This window comes from Podarcis cretensis, assembly GCF_951804945.1.
Source record: "Podarcis cretensis genome assembly, chromosome: 12".
NCBI classification, from domain to species: domain Eukaryota; kingdom Metazoa; phylum Chordata; class Lepidosauria; order Squamata; family Lacertidae; genus Podarcis; species Podarcis cretensis.
Window position 1 is genome coordinate 46,109,736 of NC_137181.1, and position 27,705 is coordinate 46,137,440.

Below are 27,705 nucleotides of genomic sequence, written 5' to 3' on the forward strand. Positions count from 1 at the left end.
TTTATGCACCAATCAAGAGGTCATTTTTATTAACTGGATTTTTTTTTTTTCATTTGTCACACACCATGAATGTTTATACAATGAAGAAAGCCAAACATCGCTGGAAGCAATTGACAAGGATCAACTGGTATTTCTGTACCCTCCCCCTAATACACGTAGCTTTTCTCCATTTTATTCTGCTTTATTTTACTAATTGTAAAATTCTGTGTCAAGATTGTCACATCTTAAATACAGATAAAGTTGCTAGAGGTACATTATATACACATACAGAAAAATACAAGACTAGTTGCTTTCCACAATATTTAATTTATATGCTACGTTGACTATATGCAACTTGTAAAGACAGATTTAAGGGGTACAAGAAACTGTTACTTGTTCTATAATAGTTTGGTCCAATATATTTCAATGTAGTGGTTATTCTCTCCCTCCTTTTAATATGACGTAATACAACATACAACACATGCACAATCATTCACCGGTGAATAAATGGATTAAAAAGACAACACTCAAGCTAACATCTGTACACCCAGAGGTTCAACCAACCATACACAACTAAATAAGGCTATGTTACAGCTATGCAGCATAAATGGTCAACACTGCTGTTCTAAAGTGAGCACCGTATATACACATTTGTATATAAAAAACAGAGGGAATGAAAAAACGTCTGGGATTAGTCAAAAGGTGCCATTCCAAGGCTGTACATAACGTGTGGAAAGAATATTTACAAGACTTGAAAATAAAAAGCTGCAACAGTTTATTGCCAATGCCCTTTATAAACTTTCTCCTACTTTTTATATAGATGCTCTGTTCACCGTCATCTGTGAACTGTCCATATTTCTGGCCCTTTGTAAGATCCCTGCTTAAGTAAATTTCAAAGAAATATGCGCTATGGCTTCGCTGGCATGCCTGTTCTTGTAGCTTTCAACTGTGTAGATATCATACATGTATGATAGGCTGTTTTAAAACTACATTGCAACATGAGCTTAAAAAACAAAACTAAAGCAAAGTGTTTCATTCGTAACTTGTTTTGCTGGGAAAATATATTCCCCTCCTAAGCTTGATAATAAAATAGGCTTGCATGATTGAGATTTGCAGCCTAATTCTGAACATGTTTACTTGGAAGTAAGCCATGCTGAACACACTGGGATTTACTTCCTTGTAAATATGCTTTGGATTGCATCCTTTGCCACACTAAAAGAAGCAAACATGAATGTATCGTAACCAAAAACAGTTCTTTGGTGCTCTACAGTCTACAAGGTAAATGAAATGCATTCTACTTGACCATTTTGCTAGCATTTATATACTAAACTGTGTAAAGTCTCTTAATCAGTGCCTGCCTGGGTTGTTGCTACATAATACCATCAATACTTACCAGCATTGCTTTGAAGACCCAGCGCACAGAGCTTGAAAAAATAACATTCTCGTCCTTCCCAAAATTGGGAATCTGCAATATATTTTATTCTAGATAAAAGTTCAAGCAAGTTCACCTGGTCAAAAGTTTCCTTTTGTACATTAAAAATGCCAGCCTATTTATCTGCTGACATCTCAGTAGCAAGGGGTTAAAAAAAATAGAAAAACGAAGAGCTGTGCAGAATGTAAAAAGAAATTGATCCATGCAACTTGTGTTGTCTGACTCGATTTGGAGAGAGAGTTATGGAAGGGAAATAAACAAGACTGTTATACCCCAAACTAAATTTTATATTGGAAAAAAATTCTAGAAATTTGCAGTACATGGCACGTTTTGAGATCTGTGGAGTGTATTTAGGATGCACAATGTTGATGCACTCCCATTAAGATCCTTCCTGATCTGAACAGACATCCTATTCAAATTCTAGCAACCGTTTTCTGCTCTCCCTAAATTCACTTAAACAATTGGTTTAGATGACTGGATACAGTGCTGCATTTTGGAGCACTTTTGATATATCCCACACTACAGGGACACCCATCTTGATTGGCCTGTTCATTTGTTTACATAGAAATAATGGAAATGTGGAATTAAGATGCTCAGTTACATCCTTCAGGTAATCAATAATATTGAGAGCAGGCTTCAAAATGCTGTGGGGTAGGGTAAAAGACAGGAGGAGGAAACTTTGTTAAGCCTTTTACTATGCTTATGGCTAGTTAATTTACAGGAACTAGCTTACTGGAAAAGACCTCTCAAAAGTCACACAAATTGGTCCAATTTAAATAGTCTTGCACTGCACCCAACAACTGCCATGATAATAGACTCTAGTAACATATGTGTTCTCCCTTAGATTGTTTTTTTAAAAATACTCCAAGCAGATGACTTTATAATTTTCCTTTGTAATACAGTTTTTAAAAGATTGTCTGCATGTACAATTTTTCTCAGGGGAAGTTGCCTTAACTATTCCCACTCCCTCCATCTTGTCTGTAAGAAACCAAGATCTTCAGCCACCACCTCCTGCATATTATAGTTTAAGACAAAAGAGATGTGGGGATAAAAATTATAGTTCAAGATCTCTTAAATTCTCAGTGCATCCTTGCTTTGTACAAGCCTTGGAAATCTGAAAGCTCACAGAAGTTTTCAGCATCAAAACATTATTGCTTTGGTTCTGTTGCAAACACACAGAATTATGCCACATCTCACATAGTTTAGGAAACACAGAAGATCAGAACAAGATTGGACATTTCACAAAGAAACAAAAGCGCTCTCTCTCTAATTTAAGTGCAGAATGTGAAACTACTAAGTGCTTCATTTACACTGGATTCGGACACAAGCCTTACTGTAATCCAGATTTTCTATAGTAAAATTATAAATGTAAAAAAGTACACAAATCCTGTTATCGTTGGGAACAAAAAAAAATTTGTTGGCTAGCAGCATGCACAAAATCATGCATTGTCATTTCAAGCAAACTAAATTAAAACGTAATAAATTACTGCTCAAAGCTCATTTAAAAATATTAAGACAATGACAATGAAGGGTTTCAGTGAAATAAAGTATTCACAGCGCAGAAAAGGAAGATTGGTGATGTCAAGTAGAATGAGTTAAGTCTGATTACTGTCAAACAACGTGGCAGCAAGTAGCTTGGCCAGCGGTACACAGCAATCCCTCCTTCGGGTTTCGCTGAATATTCACAGATATAGTCTTTTCACACAGAGGTAGTTGGAGCACGTTATTTTTCAAGTTCTTGCTCTTTATCCGTTCTAATTCGTTTGCAGTGTCTGACATCTGATCAGAAAAGAATTTTATACTGCCCAAGGACGAAGCTGGATTTACATTCCCAGAGGAACTTATGCACATCTTCCACGTGGATTTCTCCTGTACCTTGACGCTGGAAAAGGAGATGGTGTTTTGTGGATCAATAATGTATTTAGTGCTACTGTGAATCTGTGAACCTAAGCAGAGGCTCATTAATTTGAGGCTTTCCACCAGGTCGCCCGCGCTTCTTGAAGACAACTGCATTGAATTTCCAGATCCAGCGCACCTGCGAGTGGAACCCGAATTGTTATTCGTGCTTCCACTAGAACTACTGGAAGGACTTCCGCCCCCTTTGTTGTTGTCGCCAGGGCTCGTTTTGTCTACTCCTCCGTTTCCATTGCTTGGTTTTCCTTGTCCGCTGCCATCTCCCTGATTGCCGGGAGGTCCCTCGCTACTATCCCGTCTGTGCCAGGAGTAAGTAAACCCACTGTCTTTATCAAGACGCCGCCTGCTTTCGGAGTCGTCGTCGCTTGTTTCTGAGCTGCTGCAGCTCGATCCCCGACCCTGGCTTTTCCTTCGGTGGTAGCGCTTGTGCACGGTGCTTGGCGAAGCAATGTTCATTTTTAGACGGCTAAGTTTGGGGGGCAAGTTCTCATCCATGTCAAACTCGTCGTCCGACTCCCCTTCCTCAAAGATCTGATTCAGGACCGGGGCGCTTTTCCGGGAAGTAAGACGGTTTGTAACGGAAGGCTTGCGGCGCAGAACCACTTGGGTCGAAAGGGAGACTGGTTTTTTATCTTCTTCGTCCTCCTCCTCGTCTTCTTCCACCCTAAACAAGCACTTCCGACCGCTAGTTGTAGGTTTTAAGCTCACCGAAGGAACAACGGAAAGTGCTGGTCCTGCTAATTCAGGAATGTCCTCCTTCTTTGATGAATCATTAAGTGCCTTGCTCCGGTGACCATTAAGAACATTTTCAGCGCTGCGAGCTGGAGACTGAGGAACGCCTCCATGGGAGAGAGGAGAAGCTGTAAGGTCATCTTCCAAGTCTTGAGGGACATCGATTTTGGTTGGCCATGACTGCCTAAGAGAAGTGCAAAAAAGAGGAAACAAAAGATTTTAGTACAAGTTTTAAAAGCAAAGCTCCTCTCACTATAACTTGAAAAAATGTAAGGTGATTTTAAAATTTACCAAGCAGGCAAAGAATTAAATTTGTACATATTGGCCAAGATCCAGAGATCTTACCAATTAGTTCTGCACAACTGATGTAGTTTAGGGTTGAGGTTTCTCTAGCAATAGCACCAGCAGCAGCAGCCAGTGGCAAGCCTCTCTGGCGGTTCCCTCCCTGTGAGAAGTGAGGCTACAGGGAACCAGGCAGAGGGCCTTCTTGGTATTGGCGCCCGCCCTGTGGAATGCCCTCTCCTCAGATGCCATGGAAATAAGCAACTATCTGACTTTTAGAAGACATGTGAAGGCAGCCCTGCATAGGGAAGTTTTAAACGTTTGAAGTCTTATTCTGTTTTTAAAGTTCTGTTGAAAGCTGCCCAGAGTGGCTGGGGAAACCCAGCCAGATGGGCTGGGTAGAATTAATAATAATAATAATAATAATAATAATAATAATAATAATATTTTATTGAAATACTTTCAAAAAGTAATTTGTGATCTGGTATGGCAGTCTGCTGTGTAAAGGGAAAAAGCAGAAAATTCTAATAAGCATGCCCACACCTAAGATTACAGGATTCCAGTCTTTTTGAGTTTGTAGCTGCCTTGGTAAATGCCTTTTTGAATGGAAAGATGCAGTTTTTGTAATGAGTTTTAATAACATTTCTTTTCAATGGCATTTCCATCTGCTTTTTAAAAAAGTATTAAAGTGTATATCATTTTATGCTGCTCAACCTTAAAAAAAAGATTTCAAGAAGTCACTATATGATAAGTGGCACAGAATACAAACAAGTCCACTTTTTAAAAGGCACAATTTTTACTGAAGTTATGAAGAAATTCTCGGTTTTAGATGAAGCAAAATTAAGGCAGGAACAGACATTCTTTGCTGCTCTGAATATGCCAAAGTAATACTGGCAAGGTAAATCAAAATTTTAAAAATATTATCCAGAGCAGGTTCCAAAGCCATTGCCATGAATGCCAGAGACTTTCAAAGAAATTGTTCATTCAGAGTATTCAGTTGCAGGCTGGCAGATAAAAAAAATAGCTAGAAATCAGGCCAATAAAAACCAAATGCACAAGGTCACTTAACGAAGTGCACAGCAGATATCCCAGTGTCCCCCTGCACACAGAGTGAGACCCAGGTATCAAATAATTCTTGAAAATACATGTTTGTGGAGTAGTACATTTCCAGTCCAAGCTTCCATGGTTGTGGTAATCATACATTTATAATACACATAATCAGCTTTGCTGAAATTTTTCTCCTAGCGATGTATTTAAACTTTTATATCCTACATCACTTCTGACTGATGCATTTAACAACTAAGCTAAAAAACTATCTGTCCAATTACTTTTCTTGCCTGTCAATTTCAAGTGTGGTTTTCCAGAATTTGTATCCATGCAGCCTCGTCAAAGCATATTCATTCAGAATGAATAACTCCCACTTTAGCAAAACATGCCTTACTCCCAAGTGTGCAAAGGTTGGCAGCTGCAATATTGGAGTCAAACTAGATGCAATTTTAAATACACTTAAATATTTCGATGCTTACAATTGGCAACATAATCTCTCTCCTGACCTCATCCTGAAAACAACTAAAACTAGTTTGGGACCGCAGGACAAGGGTTATCCTTCGTTTATGGTTTTCCTTCTAAAAATCACCCCCCCCCCATTGTAGTTATTTGCTCCAATGTTGTTGTTCTTTAAAAAATTAACAGAGCAAATATAGGCAGAAAGGATGCTATCATCATAAAGGCAGAAGTGTGGCCAGTCCTAACATGGCATTTAAAAGCACACAGACGGAAAGGCACATGAACTTTTATTGGTTATTGTCTTCATTTCGACAAGGCTTCAATTTCTTAAAATAAGGCCTCCTGCCTTTCATATACTCTGATGGAGCTTTTTAAATACAGCGACATATTTCTGGACTTGTTTGTGTTTCTTCTCATTTGCAGTGTACATTTTATTTTAGTCTCTATTGCAGTGGTTTTAAATAGTCCTGCCTTCCTGAAGGGATCTTCCTAATTATACCTTTCAGCTTCTTTAACTATTCCGTTTCTGAAAATACAACTTTCCAGGCAATTTATTTTTTTAACTGCCTACTCCTTTCCCACAAAGTGCCCTCAAGCTTGGTATGGTCTTCAGCAGTTACCTCCCAGTTACAGTTCCTGACAAGAGCCACGATATTGCTATGTTCTATAACTCAGTGGTAGAGCACACACTTTTTCATGCATGTGCTGTGCTCAATCCATGGCATTCCTGGTCTGATGATCTTTAGCAGGGAAAGCTTGAAGGATCTCTGTCCAAGATGGCGGAGAGCTCCTGCCACTCCCGACTTTCATTAGCCCCAGCTGGCATGGCCAATGGGTGGGGTGATGGACATTGTAGTCCCTCACCATCTTGCAGGGGCACAAGTCTCTATATCTGATCTAACAAGAATGGGATGCACTAATTTCCATCTCTCTCTGAGCTCTCATTCTTCATGAGAAATTCTGCCTGTTGGAATAGGGTGCAGACCCTGCAACAACACCCCCACAAAGTGGCTGATTCGTTCTGTGTTACAGTTGTGGCTTGCACTTGGGGGGGGGGCAAGCATGAACTCAGATATTCCTTACCTATTACCCTAGGTTGTGAATTCAATGATAGAAAGGCTAAGAATGGCAACTTCAGCATGACAGGAGAAAAGAAAACAAACATTTCTCCATGGAACTAATTCTGTGGCTGTGCTGCTGGTGAATAAGCTTCCAGATCCCAACCTGCAGAACAGTTAACAACCTTCGGCCGCAAAATGCCCTCAAAATTACCAACTTAGCTGTGCAGAAGCTGTAGAGCACACAGTGTTTTGGCAATGATACACCACAGTAGCATGACAATCTATTTAAAATCAAAAAGGTGGGCCCTTTTAAAGAATGTATGATTTAAAACTCTTAAATTTAGTACAATTTGAGTACTTTAAATTATTACCTAAACTGAGCTTTGATATTGCTTGGGCTTGCTGATCTGGTTTGTATTTCTTTCTCCTGCTTCTCTCTTAGAATCCGCTCTGCTAGTAAGAAGTAGGTAGCAGTGATGTGATTGTATTTGTTGGTTTCCAGAGCCCTGGGGGAAATAAAATTAAAATGGAACACATCATACATCAACAGTTTTCTGAAACTGGACATGCAGCCAGCACTGCTTACAATGCACCTCAAAGCAAATACTGAACAGTGCCTATAAGTAGAAATTAGTCTTTTGACATATTGACAAATAGCTTTTAGTTTATTAAGAACTGGACAACCTAATGTGGCAAGTTCAATAATCAAACTAGGCTATATTAAGGAAAGCAACCAAAAGCTGAATAGATTTTCCCCAATCACAGTAATTTACTGAATGCCAGTCTATGCCAGCTACCTTTTGCAGCTGTCAGATATAACTATACTTTACTTTTACAGATAGTCTGCTCAAACAAAGGAATTCTCTTCTTCCAGGCTAAGCTCCTGATACATACATTTGTGACTACGATTACTGAGATTAGGAGACTGGGAGTGTCTCCACTGCCTCCCTGCGATGACCTCTCACTGCAGGGAGAGGCAACCCCAGGGAAACAAACTTTGTCAGTGTTGACTGAGACTTTATCAAGTGCTTGCCTTGAAAGCAGGAGAGCAGTCTCATTTATTAGCATGGACTTTCCTCACATTCTCCCCCAACTCAGCTCACAGGAGCATTGTTGCCAGCTAGCCACTGCCTAGCACTACACAGGGGAGAGAGGCAAAGGACCAAAATAAAATCAAATTGCAAACAGGCGATATGTTACTTTTAAATCTGCCACTGATCTTCCATAGCCAAACGGACAATGTGTTCATCTAGTTAGTCATTAGGCATTAACAGCAGGCTTCTTGGCAGATACAAATTCCTGTTTCAACTGTTTTAAAGCATCCACTTGTGAATTCAGTGGCTTCTATATTGGGCCTGTCTCCAACATTGCCACTTGCACTATTCAGCAGCTGAACATATAAAGTTAATGTCTGAGTTACAACCAAACATACAATTTAAAAGTGGTTTACACTAGGAAGAAGCCACATAGTGGCCCAAGCCCAAGCAACACCCTACACCCCCCATAACCCAGTGTTTCCTTAACATGGCCAAGAATGTTGGGAGCCAGATAATAGTGCATAAAGAACAGGACATGACTGAACAAGGTGCATGTCATAACCCAGGTGCCCCACTCTCTGGGCCTGCTGCTACATACTCTCCATCCCCAATCAACTACACATGGGAGAAAAGGAAACTGCTGATAAGGCCATTGCCCAGAGACCCAAGAAGAAAGAAATCTCAAGCTACTGAATAGAATATGAATGACAATTTGATTATTGGGCTTTACACAGGGCTCCTCTTTGACCAGACTTGGTAACTTATTTCCAAAAAGTTATCGAAGTTTTGACATGTTCTGTAAATGATTTAATTTGTCTTGGGCCACTTTAGCTTACAAAGATACATCCATCTTGCATCTGCAAATATTCCTCTGAATACCAGTGGGCATAAATCAGGGCAAGTTGGTTGCCTTCAGCTTTACTTTTAAGGCTGGTAATAGCTGGAAACAGAACGCTGGGCTAAGGTGACATGCACCTGATCCAGAAAAGGATTTTCTTGTGCTCTATAGAGAAAATTGTTGTGTAACAACAAAATTGGAATTGCAATCCTGGAATGTAAACACGACAGAAAACGGTGGCTTACTCTACTATGGTATCTCTGTCTGCGATGTCTCCCAGAACCATTCGCTGTATGATGCTGTTGTGCTCTTCCTCGGATAGATTTTTGTATGAAACCAAAGGAATATTATATTTGGTTGCAGGCGATGGATCAACTCCTTGTAGCCAGGGATGGTTTTCAATTTCTTCCAAAGATGCCCTTCGTTTTGGGTCTCTTTGTAACATTCGTGTGATTAAACTGGGAACAAAGATACAGCTTTATAAGTATGTTAGCACCATCACAGTAGGAAAATGTTCCCCAAGCATCCAAGGGGTGCCATTCCCCAAGTTTAAAAGTAAGTTTCTACACACATCTACAAACAAATTTGAAAGTATGGATGTCTGCTTGCTTGTTTAGATGGCAAACTAGCTTATCTACCGTGACTGTTTTCATGTCTCTCTTGATGCTCCTTACACATACATAATACAAACAGAGGTACGGAAAAAATAAAAACAAAACAATGCATACAGTTGAAGGACAAGACAAAATTAAAACTGCAACTAAGGGGCTCTGAAGCAGTCATAGAATTATGACAAGGTAGAATTGTTTTTGGGATTACTTTCCACTTATTAGTTTTTTTTACCTGTCTACAGAAGTCACAGAATGGCTATGGACTTGTGTTAAGCAAGTGTCAAGTCATAAAAAGCAATCAAAATTACTAAAACCAGAATTGCAATTAAAAAACAAATTATTTTTCCCCAGCTCCAAGAGACTTCACAATGTTTACTGAATAGACTTGAGTTCTTAAACTGTCTTCTGTTTTATTAACAAATTACTATTCTACAATGGGCCATGTGAATATAGAAAATCACTCAATAAAAAATAGTTTACAGGGTTTCACGTTTCCAGTTATCAATGTATTCTTCAACTGACAACAGCAGCCAAGTACTGCTGACAGGAGGGCTTTGGCAATGAAAATGGTAAAGGGAGAGAAGGTATTCCTTTAGCTTTGAAAATGTTTCTTATCTGTACATAGACTTTGCATCCATCACACTGATGAAAGTAGATACGCACAGCTTCAAAGCAACCATCAAGTTACGGTAATATTTCCCGTTTGGACCTCAGCTTCGAATAAGTTACCCCTCTCCTGTAGAGCATCAACATGCAAACATTTAATGAATGTGATAAAGGGTGATGTTTAAAGAAGCAAACCATTTCAGAAATGAAGAAAAACTTCATATTTATCTAGGGAGCTCAAGGTAGTATATATGGTTCTTCTATTTCATTATCATGACAACCCTGTGAGGGTTGAAAGAACAGTTCCTGGACCACAGTCCTGAAGTGAGAATAATGGATGAGCTGGGATTACCTGGGACCTAACCCTGTGCGAGTCCTAACCAATCACCACATTGGTTCTATACTGAATGGTTAGTGTTACGATTTTATTATTATTTTTTAATAAATATTTCATTAACTTTTAGAAAAGACAACAAACATAAGAAAAAACAAGAAATACACAAAAATACAAAATTATAAAATACATAAGAAAAAAGAGAAAATAGTTTCAAAAAAGAAAAGAAAAAACACATTTTAAGAAAAAAAGAAGAAAAAAACACACAAAAATCCCTCTTTTTACTTCCCATCTTTGATTCACTTATTTTCTTGACTTCCTCACATCTCCCTTTTTTGTATCCCTGTTGAAAATTACGATTTTAATTTCAATACACTATGTTCAACATTTCACTTACTCTTTACATTCTTTGGACACACGTGATGGCACCGTGTATTTACAGTCCATGATCATTGTCAAAGTTTCACTGTCATTTGCTTCTTGGAATGGCGGCTGCCCACATACCAACATATAAAGGATAACTCCCAGGCTCCATATATCTGTAACAAGATTTTAAAAATATTGTACTTGAAAAACAACAACCTACTGCAACCGGCACAAGGAAAAAAATTAGTTTCCTATCATAGTTAATTTGAACCAACATTTTAATTGTTCAAAACTGAGCAGCATAATACCACAAATGCCTTATACACAGAAAGATGAAATGCAGCTTCATATGCTCACTGAAATAAATAGTGGAAATATGAAGATTATATTCAGCAATGCTGCCACAGTTATTACCTTGGTGGGTGCAGATTTTAATTTTTTAGATAATATTGCCCCCTCTCCCCGGATAAATTATTCACCTTTGTTTATATATATAAACACGTCTTTATTGTGCCCTGCATGCAACACACTAAACTAAAAAGAAAAAAATTTAAAATCAACTATTGGTTGAAAATGGGTATCATGGAAAACTGCTAAAGCATTTAAAACAATAAACAGCTTGAAAATCATCACAATTTTACCATACTAATTTAAGAGTGAAGTTTGTACAGGAAAGAATACAATAGGAGGAAATGCAAACAACATTGTTTATACCCCTGTTGCTAGCCATCAAGTCTAAAGTAAGCAAGATTTTGTTTCCAGGTACCTTCCCATTTCCCTTGGGAACTTAACGGTCATTTTAAGAACTCCCAACATTAGAAGCAGTTGGTGTTTTGTTTTTTTTTTAAGCTTTTCTATTTGTTGCTAGCCTATGTAAATAGCCTGGCAGCATATCTTCACAAAAAATCTGGAACGACGTCAAGTGAAAAAGCACTGTTAGCAAGAATCAATGTTTGTTTCCCTAAAAAGTGGATTTAGAATTGCACAAAATATGTCCAGGAAGAGTATCTGAATGAGAACTGTGCAGGGATATTCTGTGGTTTTAAAAATAAATTCCTTCTCTCAAAATAGGATGCTGTTCTTAAGGACTAGCGGGCTATATGATTTGTGACAGACACACAAATAAGAATGTGCTAAGTGTTGTTGGTCAGCACCTGTGTACCTTCAATGTTACTGAAAAAATCCGATTGAGAAAGAGCTGTTTGAGTACGATTTTTAGAACCATGACAACCAGCCAGTGTATATGCAACTTCCTTACATAACATCAAGTCACTGCCATGGAAACCAAGCAACGTCACTGGCTGCCCCTGCCATGCTCATCTCAAATCTAGTGAGGAGACAGCACCAAGACTTGGCTTGTATTTACATATACAGGCAAAAAAAGGACAGCTTTTCTCACACAAAAAAACTCCAAACAAAAATATTAGGCCACAAATCCCATAGTGAAGGCCTAAAACATTCAGAAATTGCTCCTTGTGAGACCAGATCTTCATGGTTTACAGAAGCTGATAATCACATCGTATTTCTAAGGCGTTTTGAAGCAATTCCAGCATCACAGCAGATGCTTGCCTTCTCAATTTCTAAGTCTCTAAAACAGTGTTTTGCAACCTGTGGGTCATGACCCACAAGTAGTTCACAAAGCCTGAGCAAGGGGGCTGTGGGCTTTATGTAAACCCAAAATAATTGCTGATTTTAATCTGAACTGGTATAATAAACACCTGTTACACCATTTCATTTTGTTAGCCTATTACAATGTTGTGCTGAACTGAACAATGGAAAGGTTTGAGTCTTACATTTTGGGAAGTGAGGTTATCCAAATTTTAAACTGCAATAATTACTTAAATGATTCAAAATGTCATTTTCACATAAAATCAGTATTAAAGCAGTAGAGACAGACAACTACAGATCAAGCTCAACAGTTTCAACTACACTTTTACACAATGTCTTTCCCACGGTCTACCCCACCCCAGCAATCAACTGTGATGATGTTCACACTCTTTCTTGCCCCCTTCCTTTCTGGTTCGGAGAGGATTTCCTGTCTGTGCTGTTGCCACAGAGTGCTTGGCCTGCAAAGTGATCAAGTTCGGTTTACTGTTATGCCACTGATGACAGTGCAGGTACAGTTCAGGAAATGAGTTGCACTAAAAAAAGTCACACACAATGACGGGATGACAAGAAATTCAAGATGTCATCATAAAAAGGTCATGTTGACAGGAAATAAGGCACAACTTTCTTATGAATTCAGAGAAGTTAAGCAATTTAGTGTGGTAGCCCCAATTTTGGACTGAACGTAGAACCAAATACAGAGGTACCTTGGTTGTCAAACTGAATCCATTCCGGGAGTCCGTTCAACTCTTGAAATGGTTCAAAAACCAAGGCATGGCTTCCAGTTGGCTGCAGGAGCTTCCTGCACTCAAGCGGAAGCTGCAGAAGACGTTCGGCTTCTGAAAAACGTTCACAAACTGGAACACACACTTCTGGGTTTGTGGTGTCCTGGAGCCGATTTGTTTGGGAGCCAAGCCATTCAACAACCAAGGTACCACTGTATCTCTTATTTTTCAATCCTTTCTCTGCTGCCAAAGCAATGCAACTGAATTTATAGTTGTCCCAACAAGATACATACTATGTGACTTGAACAATCGCTTCAGATCAAAAGTTTTATGGGGCTCCGATACACGTACAAAGCTTGAGGCCCGCTGTCTCATTTATTTTCGTAATTGAAAGTTCTGTACTCAAATTATGCTTCTGGATGCATGGAATATCCACAAACACTCTGGAATCTCTAAATGAAGTTAATGTAATTTAATGCAACAACTGGCTAGGATCCAATGCTTGATGTCAGAGGTTGCACACCAATTTTTGAGCTTAATCCTGGAGGAAAGCTGAAAGAAGCTGGATAGCATCCTATTCGGAATGCATCATACCTAGAGGATGAGGGTGAAAATAATTCTGATTATGTGCTCTTTGGCATACAAACTATAAATCTTAAATGGAGTAGATACACCCCTCCAAAAAAATGCTGTGGGTGGCAATACCAGGCTCCAGAAGTAATTTAGTACAGTCAAACCTCAGTTGTCGAACGTAATCCGTTCTGGAAGCCCTTTTGACTTCCAAAATGTTCGACAACTGAGGCACAGCTTCCGATTGGTTGCAAGAGCTTCCTGCATTTAAGCAGAAGCTGCATGTGATGTTCAGCTTCTGAAAAATGTCCGAAAACAGGAGGATTTACTATCGGGTTTTCGGCGTTTGGGAGCCGAAACGTTCCAAAACGGAGCCATTCGGGAACAGAGGTTTGACTGTACTAAGGACATACTGATACTTCCCTGACCAAAATGCTCATACTGATCTTGAGATGGAGGGTGAAAATCAGGAAACGTAGTAACGGATGGCTTCAATTGTAATCACAGAGACTGTTAGATGAATATTCCGGTCACACAAAAATATGCATTTTTCATTAGCCTCAATACAGTTCCCTGGAACAGTTGGTTGTGGAATCCACCAAAGGAGGAAAAACTATGGATGCTGCTCAGGACCTGGTAGAAGTTCAAACACTGTTGAAACCAACTGGAACTAGTGACCACAATGCTATAAAATCCAACACGCATAAGTATTCAATTGCCAAAAAATCCAACATAATCACATTTGACTTCAGAATAGTAATATTTTACAAGTCTCCTCATTTTAAAGATTACTATTATTATTTATTAAATTTCTATACTGCCCCTATCTAAGAAATGCATACCGCAGTAGCAAACAATACCCCTCCCCCCTGTGCGCGCACACAGTTTAAAAGGCCATAGATTGGCTAATTAAACAGAGTTGAAAGGGTAAGTCAAGAGGATAAAATCTTCCCACAAAGCCACAATAATTGCTCAGCTAGAATGTATTCAGATTATCAGAAGAGATACCACCAAATCCAAGGATGCCAATGTTGTTAAAGGAACAGAGTCAAGGGAGCTATTGGAAGTAAGAATGCTTCACTCAGAAAACTGATGTTTTGCCCAAATGATAATATGGAACACAAACTTTAACACAAGCAGATAATAAAGGGTGCCTAAAAAGAATTTGAGGTGCACATCACTAAAAACATTCAGATCGACAATCATAATGTCTTTAAATAAATTAGATGCACAAAACTTAAGCTACTGTCTTAAAAAAGCAAGACATAAACTAGGTAGGCACTTGAACAATGGATGAAGAGGTGATGAGGTGTGCTGAAAGGAACATAAGGAAACTACAGAAAATCTGAATGAATTATCTGTATAGTCGTACCTCGGAAGTCCAACGCCTTGCAAATCAAACGTTTCGGCTCCAGAACACCGCAAACCTGGAAGTGATTGTTCCGGTTTGCAAACTTTCTTTGGAACTCAAAACGTCCGACGTGGCTTCCACAAATTCTGATTGACTGCAGGAGCTTCAAATGTGACTAGAAACTGTTTTGGCGCCCTACGACCCAGGTTCAAGGTGCTGTGTGGAGTCTTGCTTTTCTTTGCCAGTTTCAAATGCTGCTAATGGCATTTACTCCATCGGACTGCAGCAAGAGTGAGATATAGGAAAGCACACTCTGATCACTTTTGCTGAGACCAGTTTGCCTCCTAGTTTCCATTGTGGCTGATCAGTATAAAAACTACTTTGTTAACTTTTAAGAAACAGCTCCTGAGTGTCCTTATTCTTCTCTCCTCATCTCCTTCTTTATGCGGTGTTTTTTAGATTGTAACTCTGAAGGTAGGAACCGTCTTGTTTTTACTGAAGCCTTTTGGGCTTAAGAGCAGGGTAAAAAATCCCAATAAGTACCGTATTTTTCCGTGTATAAGACTAGGTTTCCCCCCTAAAATATAATGTCAAAAAATAGGGTGCATCTTATAGATGGAAAAATATGGTACATATTCCTAAAGGTTCTGTTTTTCTCAAAGAATCTTATTACAGAAGACCATCACACAATTGTAAAGGCTCATATTTGGAGCTCACTTAGAATGCGTTCTCTCTCTCTCTCTCTCTCTCTCTCTCTCTCTGTGTGTGTGTGTGTGTGTGAGAGAGAGAGAGAGAGAGAGAGAGAGACAGAGAGAGAGAGAGAGAGAGAGAGAGAGAGAGAGACTCTTGCTGTTATCTCTCTGGCTTTCAATAAACTATGTTTGAACTCTTAAACTTCCATTTATGGTTTGTTGATTAGTATACTTGATGTAGAGCCAATGTGCTAATAAAAAGTATTTATTTGCAGAAGGGTACAAACATTTAACTCTAGGTACTGATACGTCCTACCTCCTCTCAAGGAAATGACCAAGCTATTCCCCCCCCCCAAAAAAAAAATTCATTCTACATCTACCCCCATTCTATAAAGTTTTCCAAGGACCTGTGCTGATATAGAAGATATACAAAGTAACATAGCTGTATGAGGTAAGGCTGAAAGGCAATGCAATGTCTTTTTAAACAATCCAAAAGTCAATCCTTCCAAAAGAGAAAATTACCTTTTTTTTAACTACCTGGTAAAAAGTAATCATCAAATTTTCAAAATTTGAAGCCACATCTATTTTTTAAAAAATCAACTTCTAATTTGCTGCCATATAAGCATCTCTATTCTTTTTCCTCTTCTATTTTTCTTAAAAACAAACAAATGAAGCTGCACCCTTACAATGCTCTTAGCTCCATCCCTGTTTCCTCTTGCTGTGTTGAAGCATTATTTTCATTTTAGTTTTAGTCTCTAAGGGGATTGGTCTTCAACCATACAATGATCTATCAGTTGAAGACCAATGCCTTTAGAGACTAAAACTAGAATGAAAATAATGCTACGACACAGCAAGAGGAAACAGGGATGGAGTCAAACCGGAGTAACTGGCAACTTTTTTTCCTTTACTACTGAAGAAAGAGCCCGAGACAAGAGCAGAATAACCATTTCCACATGGAAGTTTAGCGTGTCTATCTAGATGTCTATCTAGCTAACTAGTCAACGTAGTAAATTACACTAAGATATAATTAAAACATCTAAATTCTTCCTGCATAATTTACACACCCAATTATAAACAGTTCATGAAGGTGGCTCACCCTTCCAAAGTTCAAAATTTACAGCAGGGCAATGCCTTAATAAGGAGCAACTAGAATAGAAAAAAATAGTGAGAAACTTTTGAGTTCTCCAGGCTGAAAATTAAGCAAATGGCTTGGCTCTTGAGGCTGATGTTAAGCAAATGATTCAATAGCATCCAAAATTGGAAGCAGAAGCACATAACTCCCAAACCCAAGTCTCCTCTTCAGATAAAAGCTAATGGCTTCTAATCACTATGTATATTACCCAAATTGGCTTCTATCAATCTTTACCAAGATCGGCTCTCTCCCTCACAAGGGACCTCTGTTTCCATCTTTGTGGGAGAAAGATTTGAGTAACTGTCAGATTTTATATCTCCAAAATCTGGGGGAACAGCCACTGGTATTTGTGCCAGCAGCCTCTGCATCCAGAAATCATTTTACATCTAGAAGGTACTAATCTGCTTCAATGCCATTGGTGTTTCATTTAAAGAATCTTACAAACTGCAGTCTTTTGGGCTCCAACATGTCCAGCTGTCTCTCCCCTTCCCCCAGGAAAACGCAAAAGTTTGTTTACTGTTTTGAGACATTTTAATTGGTCCTATTATGTTACTGTGATTTTTTATATTTTATTCTAATAGATCAACACGCCTACATACATCCCTTATATGTTTTTACTCTTTGGTTCTAGAGAAAAGTAAATATATTTCTATTTGGAGGCATCCCACATTCATCTAACCAGAAGCTCTGATAAATATGTCCCAACACTGTTTGCTGTAAAATGTACTCTGTTCACACCACCGCCTCCACAACGATAAAACCGGAAAGAGCCATCGGTTGTACTGTACTTTCCCCACATACAGTGGTACCTCGGGTTACAGATGCTTCAGGTTACAGACACTTCAGGTTACGGACTCCGCTAACCCAGAAATAGTACCTCAGGTTAAGAACTTTGCTTCAGGATGAGAACATAAGTCGCACGACGGCAGCGGGACGCCCCGTTAGCTAAAGTGGTACCTCAGGTTAAGAACAGTCTCAGGTTAAGAAGGGACCTTCAGAACGAATTCTCACCTATACATAGGGGCTACATTGTTTCAAACAATGTAACACTAAATGCTGACACAGACATGCACCAGCAGAAATATCTAAAAGGAAAAGCCTTAAATGTATCTTAATACTTATTCAATCAAGCTGTAACACGTCATGACTCAACTGGTATTTCCCTTTCTAGCAAGGAAGTCCTGTTTGGGATTTATACAGGCAAATCCAGCATTTATCATAAATGCTTTTATGAAGAAATATTGATATGCTGCTCATCTACATTTTCTGCATGCATGTGCACAGAAACACGCAATTAACTTGGAAATGTTCAAATTAGTTTCTCATGAATCTCCCAATACAGGTCCAGCAAGAAGTCAGTGGACATTACGGGCATCTATATTGAACTAGGCTTCGTTTCATCACTGTGCTTAATTTCATTTACATTTCTCTAGTTAGCTCCTGCCAACCCACACACTGACAGCAATAGGAACAAAAAACAAACAAACAGAATTTCAGGAAGCCTATCCATTTCTTGCATCTTCAGAAGTTAGCTGAGAAATACTAGGAAAACATCAATTAGGGAAAAAAAAACAATTATCTAATATAATTCAGTTACTATATGAAATTAGCCTATTGCATAGCCACGTGAAGGACACTGAATGTCAGGTGTACAATCCTGCCCCCGCCCCCCGGTGGTATTCTGGTGTGTTTTCAGGCCTGGTCAACATCTAATTCTGTTTTCTAAAGCCACTAGCAGAGATCTGAAGCACCTCTTGTGTATCTTAGGGCAAACACATTTAGTGACATCAAATGGACATTTACTTGTCAGAAACAACCCTGCCTTGAGCACCCTGCTTAATGTATTTTCTTCATATAACACAAGGCTTATAAATATGTTCCCACGTTACAACTATAGGGTGCCAACAGATTGTGATAACATGAGAATACACTCCCTGAAGGCACTAACTGCCAATTCTTGCATCCACTGAAATGATTACAGCTGTCCAATATCATCCTCGTGTATTTGATGTTATCCTGTTCATAAAAGGAAGTATCACAGTTTGAGGGGGAAACAAACATTTGAGAAGACACTGGATGAATACAGGAGACCATTTACCAAACACTCTGTGCTACTGCTATGAACAAGAAAGCCTTACTATGTTCCTAATACTGATAGGAAATGCAGATATGTGGCAATTCTCTGCATCATGAGAGCAAATGTGGCTGTATGTACGCCACTTGATAAATTGCTGTCAGTATTCACATGCTGTCAGCACATTCCATAGCATTCTGGGGTTCTAATGCAAACAGAGAGCTGACTTCACTGATAAATACATGAGAAATACCCTGCTTTTTCAGGAACTCCTTGTACATCGGAGTGCATCCATTAATAAGAACATAGTGCAGCCATCAGTAAGAACACAGAACAATTGATCCATCAGGCTCAATATGGTCTACACTGACTTATGGGCATTTTTCCCAGCCCTATCTGGAGATGCCAAGGATTGAACCTGGGAGATTTTCATGCATGGGCTCTACCACTAAACCACAGCCCTTCCTTTAGTATAGATTGTCCTAATTTGGATCTCTTAGTTCCAGCTGGAAACCTTCGGACACTTTGTATTTCTAGTGTAAATTCCTCCAAACAAACCATGTTCATTATCAAGGATGCACAAATACTCCTGTCCAAAAAATTACAAACAAGCCTAACTGCATCAACTCCAAACTAGAAGGCAATGGACTAGATAGTATGTTAAAACATAAATAGCATAATGCAGAGCTACACAGGGACCTTTGCAGACTTTCATCTTCTTATATTTAAATATTTACTTCCAATGGCAGCTTGCTCCGAAACAAAATAATTTATGCAAGAAAAGTGACTTTAGTTTGCTCTCAATTCATTGACTTACCTACTGCGGGTGCATCATACTCATCACCAAGTAGAATTTCTGGAGCAGAATATGCAAGAGAACCACAACTCGTTGTGAGTTTTTTCCCAGGCTGGAATTTGTTGCTGAAGCCAAAATCAGTCAATTTCACAAGTCCTTGTTTTTCAAAGAAGACAACATTCTCCGGTTTTAAGTCTCTGTGAACTACATGCAGTTTATGGCAGTAGGATATAGCATGAACAATCTGAGCAAAGTACTTCTTTGCCAGATCTTCGTTAAGCCCTTCTTCGTGTTTCATGATGTAATCAAACATATCTCCTCCATCACCAAGTTCCAAGATTAGGTAAAGTTTGGTCTGGGTGTCAATAACTTCATACAGGCGAACAATATTAGGATGCTGCACTAGTTTCATGCATCTAACTTCTTGGAATAGATGTCCTGTTGCTAGAGTATCTAGCTTGGTCTTGTCAATAACTTTCACCGCTACTTTTTCACCTGTAAAAACGTGTCTGGCAAGTTTGACCACAGCAAAATGCCCTCTCCCCAAGGTTTTATCCAAATCATACAGTCCAGCAATTTTTCCATCATACCCTCGCTTGAAACCAGCCATACTGCTTGAAGTAGTAATGCTGAAACTTTTTAAAAATTGTGTCTTCTCATATGAAAGTATTTGAAACAGATGCACAACCCATTTTCACTGCCATACGTACCTAGAAGTCAAAAAGAAATTTTTTATAGAATATACATTTACTTAAGATAAGAAGAATAAGATTTCACCTACTCTAAAAGCTGGCCTTCGGTCCAGAAAACAGGTTTAAAAATACTTTCTTGAAGGAGAATTGGAATAGCTAATTGAGATGTGTCTAAACTCTAAAAGTGTATAAGATATGCTGTAGAGTTTTGCAAAGCACTTCAGAGCAGTTAGTTCAGTACACAAGTACAAATTTATTTCAGGAATGAAGAAAAAAAGAATACAAAAAAAGTAATTCTTCCTGGGACTGCCTGTGCCTAAAATATGCATTTTAAATGGGAAGAATGATGAAACTGTTGTAAGCTAATCTAAGCAAAGACATTATTCACATACAGTATTGCCATTCATTATTTAATGAGGGCAGCATAACATTAAGATCTGTGGTACCTAACATACAATTAGACCATTCAAAATAAAAAATACCATGTAGTTACCACCACCTCAATAGTTGCTTCAAGCAACATCTATATGCTTGATCCATGCGGTTATGTACTATGCTAGTGAAGCATCCACAAGGTAATCGTCATCAGCATGATATGCAACCATATAATTCATCGCATTCTCTTGGATGCAGCATGTACTGGAGTGGTATGGCAGTAACCATGGAGGTGATGCTACAGGCAATGTGTAAATGAAGTTTTAGGAAAGCTCTAATGCTGAGAGTTGGAGGAAAATAATGGTCGCTCTATAGGGCTAGTGCCATCTGACTGGAAATGAGAAAATATAGTTCATCCATGCATTAAGATGTATGAAACTTTGGGTATCTTCCAACAAAACAATAGGTACTTATACTTCAAGAATTCAAGTATACTTCAACATCTGAGAAAACCTTGGAAGAAACTAACTCTAGTTTTTCCAAGCACAGCAGCTACATCAAAAGTGATTGCACTAAAAAATTATGACTCTTGACGTTGCATGACTAACTATAACTCTAATACATTTCTGAAAGAGCCAGCATCTGTCTGTCTATGGTAATCATTTTACAATGCTGTACAAGGCCCCCTTGGTAATGAAACACCACAATGTAACTTTCCAATGTACAGAGTGTATGGGCCACACACATGTCTAGAGTGTATAACCGTCACAAGTAGTATTGGCTAGTTCTGCTGGCAGTCATTCAATTTTCCAGGCTTATTTAAAAACACTCTTTTTTTCAATGAATGTCCTCAACATCACTGTCAATAGCAATTAATGGCATTGCATTTCAAACTCTAACCTCACTTTTCCAAATCATTCCCAGTGTTCCTTCGAATTCTATAATTCCATGTTTCTAATATGCTAGTGTACAACTTTCAGAACTCCATGGAAGTGCAGAGTCTCTCCACAGAAAATGCTTGTTCCCAACCACTATAAACACCCTTAACTTGCTAATACAGGGATATCATCTGAGGGGGAAATCTCTCTTTTTGTATTCTTGATACCAGAATATAAAATTCATTCATGGTACATTTTTATTTAAAAGTATATATGCATGCTTTCTTTACTAATTCCTCATTACAATACAAGAGCTCAGCAATCAGGAAAGGATCACAGTTGCATATATTAAGGGAGCAGCCAAAAAACATGCACACGCATTTCATGACATATGCATTCAGACACAATGTGAAACCATGGTTTACCATTATGAGAATAAGCTACAGCTAGCCTCAAAACTGCATACTTCCCCCTTTAGCATGGCCATGAAGAGATCAGGAGTTACTGTTTTATATAACAGTTTAGCAGGCCATCTGAACTCTAATCTTGGGTTAATCTAAACTATAGTTAGTTGAAACAAGCCAGTTTAATAAACTGGTTTGAGGTTTGTTTGTTTCAACAAACCGTAGTCAAGGTACAGTTTATTCAAGACACAACAACAAGTTGCAGCTAATCTAAAATAGAAGTGAATGCATCCATACTGCTTCACACAGTCTCACTAGAGAAGGGGTGTGTAATGAAACTGAAGGTATATTTCAGTTTGCTCTCATATAAGCCTAAAACATGCCTTAACAAAAAATCCAAATCAATCCATTGTGCACATTTTGTAAAATCAATTTAAAGCATAATACTAATAGTTACACTAGCAAAACTGCTTGGAAATCATGATATAACTGCAATACCTCCAGAGGAATTTCACAAGCACTGCAGTGAAGTAATTTTTAAAAAACTACATTTTAATAAATCAGAAATGAAGTCTACCAACCATGGTACTGCCCTCTCCAAAGGTATCATCTTATCTATGCTTTGCTCATGTAGTTTCAATTTTTCCTCATGTTTTCCATAGATTCATCTGCTGATACTTCCATATCCAGTTCTGAGGAAAGATTCGCATTCTTCTTCCCTTATTCCCTAAGGGGGAAAAAATACTTAAGTTCTCCTTCAGGAATTATATGGCTAACACACAATCAAATATGTGCATAAATCTCACAGAAATCAGTGGTATGTATTAGGCGCATAGATTACCACCCCAAAGTTCATATGGACCAATAAAAAGAGAGTGAGTCTAATGTTGACATCCTGAGTAGCAGCTATAATGGATGAATTCAGGAGCTTATCCCAACACTCAGCCTGTACAAACCTTTAAAGTTTAATACACCTACAGTAGTTTTCTATATTGCTGTCTTCTAAGTACTGTTTTAATGCTTTGAGGAATCATGGGACATGGTGCCTGACTTCAGTTGATGCAATATTAGATTTAAATATTACAGTTGCTTTGCATGGCGGTTCCAAAAAGGAGCAGTAATCAACCAAAGATAGAAAATATGCAAGATTAACAGTTCTTAGTTCTGGCACATTTTCTAATCTTAAGATATACCACTACTACACCCACCTATGGTGCATAATAACTGCCTCTAGATGAACAGAAAGGGGAGCCTTTTTACAAGTTGGTAGAAAATGAGCCATTTACAAGAGCTACAAGCTGCTTACACTTGTATACATGGGCAGGTGGACTAGTGGAAAATTGTGATCCAATAACTTGTATTTGTACAACTGGCACAAAATTTCTCTTATAATGACATTTTTGCCTTTATTAATCACATTTCATTTCATTTCTTTTTCTAATATATTGTGAATGATAATAAAGCTTGAGTATCTCACTGCAGAATCAGGCTAAATAATCAGCTACAAACACACAATGGATAACATCTTCATGATGTGTGACAAGTTCTGTATATCTACCATGTACAACTTATTCCTGCCATTACTCAAAATTCTTAGTAAGATGTCAGTACCAAACAGATGTGGCATGGGAAATATATGGTTAGGATCTCTCATAGTTTTACAAAGTATTAACAACAGTCATGGGGGGGGGGGAAGGGACTTTGATCATGACTTGCAGTGATGCGGGATGGACTCAACTGTTTTCCATCTACACTTTTTCTTCATCTGGCTTCCCCTCCTAAAGTACCTGCCAATTCACCCCTCAGGGATAAAGAACCAAGGGGTCAATTCAGATAGGGTTCAAATGATACAGAGGAAATGGTTAAACACACAACTCAAGTGTTACAACCCTGATCCAAATTCCCCACTGAGTCTTTTTAAATAAAGCCAAAAATTCCAACCACAGAATTCCTGCATCACATCTGTTTTAGACTGTTGTTTCAAACCATGAATTCACTAACTGGATCCACCCCACATTTTTTTGTGACATTATCTAGATGAACTGTGTGAATTGAACTATTAAAGAAAGAAAATCTCAAAACTATTGTCATCTTCTATTGTCCTGCTCCCAAGCCTTGACCCATTTAAAGTGTCTTCAAAGCACTTCATACAGAAAATCCAATATGCTGTATTGAATGAATTTTTGCATTACTTTTATACACGGAGATGGCTCTGCAACCTATTTCCACAAAACAAGTGTACAATTGTACAGGTACACCAACAAAAGCAGGTCTTTAAAAGGTGGGTTAAAAGTATTGCCCTCTTCCTTAATTGTGAGAAAGAATAAGGGGTACCAGAAAGTCACTTGGTGAAGTCCTAAGTTTCAACAAGTAGAGTAACAAAGCACTGTATTACAGCAGTGTGCATAGGGGACAAGCAGTAGCACAAAGGTTTCGGAAGAAGCACATCTTACCCCGTCACTTGGAAGTTTACCACAGGCAACTGCTTAATTAGAAGCCTGCTCTACAGGTTTTCTGCAATTTCCATGTTAATAAAAAATACACAAAGGCATGTGTGTGTCAAACATTATTAGGCACCTTAAGTGCTTGTTAAGGCATTCATTTATTGTGCACAATATGACCTTGTACATCTTACTCACCATCATTTCACAAAAAGGCGGAAGACAAATGACCTGCCCCATAAAGTCTCTCTAATAATTCAAGTATCCAACTGCAAATAATATTGCAGGATGGAGACAATACAATGGGAAACAGAATTGTGAAATGAATTTGGGAATGGGGAGAAAGAATACCACGAAGGTACCTCTCTCTCGCGCTTGTGTGAAATAAGCAACGAAAGATATAAAGGTGACATCAGGTACAAGAGAGAGCATGGTATGAAACAGTGGCGCAAACAGACATACGGAAATTGTTTCTAGAGCACTGGAAGGCCAGAGGTGCAAGCTGATAAAATTGAATTCCAGTGCAGAAGAGCTAATGGAATTATCAGAATACAAAGCCCCTTGTCAAAAAGTGATTTCTGAGCATTCCAGACAGACTCAAAGAAAGGACATTACTGCAATCTCTACTTATCCCTTTAAAATATCAGTGATGGGTGCCTTTTTTCTAGTCAGTAGATTTAATTAGGAAGTATGACCTGGTTGCCTAAACATTTCAGTAAAGTTAACAAAATTCTACATCATTAAAGCTATATTGGCATATATTTATCTGGGGAACTAAAAGGAATTTGTTCAACCATTCAGGTGTTATTTCAACCAATAGCTGTTCCAGTTCTTCCAGTTCAATACCTTCATCAGGTACTCTACAAAAACAAGCAGTGTACAAAATGCATGGTTACATTTCTTCTCTTTAGATACTGTATGACAACCATTGATTATGTCACACAAAAAGCAAAAATGTACATTTCTGGGAGAAATTATCAATGTGAAAAATGGCAATGCATCATCACTATTCATCTTACTCCATGGGGCAACAATATTAGTGGCAAATGATGCAAAACTTATCCAATTTTAATACTCATCAATGTGTTTCCTTAGTGGAGACTTTCTAAGTGTTTTCTATAGCTTGGGAAAGGAACTGAAAATACATACTTCAAAACTCTTGCCTTTTTTCATTTTCTACACCAAGTATCTATTATTATGAATTCCCCAAAACTGATATATAAACACAGCAGCCTAAATGAGTAAGAGTGGCTGCACTAGAGGGCAGGCTTTAAACAGATCTGGACTCACATTCTTTAAAAAGAATTCATATCTATACTAGCAGACTGTAGCAAAGCCATATTTAAAGCTCTAACTACCTTAGTAGTCAAATAGATTATTTCCAGTCCCTAAATATATAACAGCAAGCTTCAAAATACAAGCCACATGAAGGCTTCTCCTTCAAATTATTTATTTAAAAGATTTCAATGCTGCCTTCTAATGGTACTCCCTTCTCAAAGTGGCTTCTATACAGTACTTCCAGGGTCTACTCAAGAAACAAGGCATTAATAATAAAACAATTCATAATAGTGCACATACTGATAAAGGACCTTACTGAAATTAATCATGGTAAATTTCCATCATTCTGGTCAATACAGTGGTTTTCCTTTCAAGCATTCAGTGCTATAATCATTCTCAGTGAGACAAATACCATGTCTTTCTACCTACCTGCTCCGTTACTGCTAACAGCCCAAGAGGGGAGAAACGTATTTTAAACAACAAAACCCCCACAGCTTTGGTGCCTGTGTTGGCGTATAAAGCAGAAGTTGATACAGCTTAGAAAAATGGCTGTTTGCCAAAGAGATCATCAATGCCATAATGTGTTTTCGGCATGACAACCCGATGCAAAAAAGCCCTTCCACGGGGGGAGGGAAAGGATGCCAAGCTCTTTCCTTTGTGGCAGATACACTCTGCAGCATCGGAGGGGTGGGGGGGAAGGCGGCCACATTAAACGCTCCGGACAAACCTGTTGGCTCCGTCTCCGGGTTGCAAAAATAAGATGCACCGTCATCCACCCCCCCCCCAACCAACCACCACAAAACAGGTCTGCAGCTCGGGTGCAAGAACTTCTCAGCCACCCCGTAAGCCTGAGGAATATATAGCCGTGAGGAGGGATCCAGGGATCTGCTCGCTCTCCTCAATACTGCAGGGGATTTGGAGGGGGAGGGAGGGAAAAAGAACGCTGGCGACATCCAAGAAAGGAGGGCGGGGGGGGGGTGTTTTGAACTCAGCTCCAGCCTCCTTTCCAGAAGCGGCTTGGCAAGGAGGTGGAAATGCCGGATGCGTAGCACTGCCAAGCCTCGCCGCCGCCTCCCTCCAGCGTACCTGATACTCCATCCCGCCACTCTCTCTCTTTCTCCGCTCGCCGTTCAGACGTGCACACGAAAACACGCACACGCAGCGCTCCATCTTTCGCGCACGCGCACTCACGCCCCTTCCCCCAACCTGTCGCACGGAGGGCGCGCGCGGATGCGATGGGGACGGAGACACGGAGGGCGGACGGGGCTCCGCGGGGGGGACCCAAAACCGCGGGGCTGGGCCTTCTGCGTCCATTCCTTCTCCTGAGGAGAGCGGCGCGGCCCCAGCGCCTCATACCTCGGCGCCCCTCAGCAACTTACTCCCGGGCGTCGGCGCCGGCCGCCGGCCGCGGCCCTCGGCTCCCTTCCCCAGCGCCGCATGGACAGCGGCAGCGGCGGCGGCTTCTTCTTCGGCTTCTCCTCCTCAGCGAAGGTACCACACGCGCCGGAGGGTCGAGGCGAGCGGCCTCCGCCTGAGCGAGCGAGCGAGCGAGCGGACGGAAACGGTCTTCTCCTCCTCCTCCTCCTGCGGCTCGCGCCGCTCTCGTCCTGTGAGGGAGGCTCGCTCCCGAGCGCGCGCGCGCGCGCGCACACACACCCAACGGACCTCCGCCGCGTTCCCGCGACCAACCGCGGCTCGCGCTCTCCGTCGGCGGGGAGGGGGAAAGCGGCGAAAGAGAAAGAGGCCGTTGCTGCGCGTGCGCGAAAGGGGCGGTGGGAAGAAGAGAGGAGGAGGGAGGAGCCGGCCAATAAGAGCCTAGCGCCGTCGCCTCGGATTGGAGGGCCGCCGGGGGCGGGGCTGAGGGGAACGGGGACGACCGTGGCCTGGCTAGTAAGCTGCCAGTACCCAGGTGCCTCCGGAAGCGTTGCTAGGATGCTCCTGAAGTATCAGCGTTCATTTGTTTATTTGCATTTGTATGCCGCTTGGTTAAAAAT

At 39.8% G+C, this 27,705-nt stretch overlaps 2 protein-coding genes and 1 long non-coding RNA gene across 5 annotated transcripts in view; 1 reads left to right on the plus strand and 2 right to left on the minus strand.

Annotated features, from left to right (window-relative positions):
• ANO10 (anoctamin 10) overlaps positions 1 to 3,319 on the plus strand; it is a 102,248-nt gene extending 98,929 nt beyond the window's left edge. Inside the window, exon 14 of the transcript XR_013831981.1 lies at positions 3,181 to 3,319. The gene's annotated coding sequence lies outside the window, so the exon portion shown is untranslated. The remainder of the gene's footprint in view (positions 1 to 3,180) is intronic.
• Positions 1 to 27,383, minus strand: SNRK (SNF related kinase). Of its 3 annotated transcripts, none has more exons than XM_079947282.1 (7): positions 27,091 to 27,383; positions 22,574 to 22,719; positions 19,665 to 20,353; positions 10,730 to 10,871; positions 9,027 to 9,239; positions 7,278 to 7,412; positions 1 to 4,241 (listed from the first exon to the last, which is right to left on the minus strand). In XM_079947282.1, exons 3-7 carry the CDS (start codon positions 20,251 to 20,253, stop codon positions 3,023 to 3,025), a joined length of 2,298 nt encoding a protein of 765 aa, XP_079803408.1. In that variant the 5' UTR covers positions 20,254 to 20,353; positions 22,574 to 22,719; positions 27,091 to 27,383; the 3' UTR covers positions 1 to 3,022. The 3 variants fall into 3 exon arrangements, with proteins under 3 accessions (XP_079803408.1, XP_079803409.1, XP_079803410.1); XM_079947283.1 differs by having other exon boundaries at positions 27,068 to 27,383; XM_079947284.1 differs by lacking the exon at positions 27,091 to 27,383 and adding an exon at positions 26,798 to 27,023.
• LOC307199583 lies at positions 11,530 to 14,964 on the minus strand. The gene is made up of 2 exons (XR_013832082.1): positions 14,870 to 14,964; positions 11,530 to 14,752 (listed from the first exon to the last, which is right to left on the minus strand). It is a non-coding gene; the product is annotated as an uncharacterized lncRNA (long non-coding RNA).
• Positions 27,384 to 27,705: the final 322 nt, after the last annotated feature.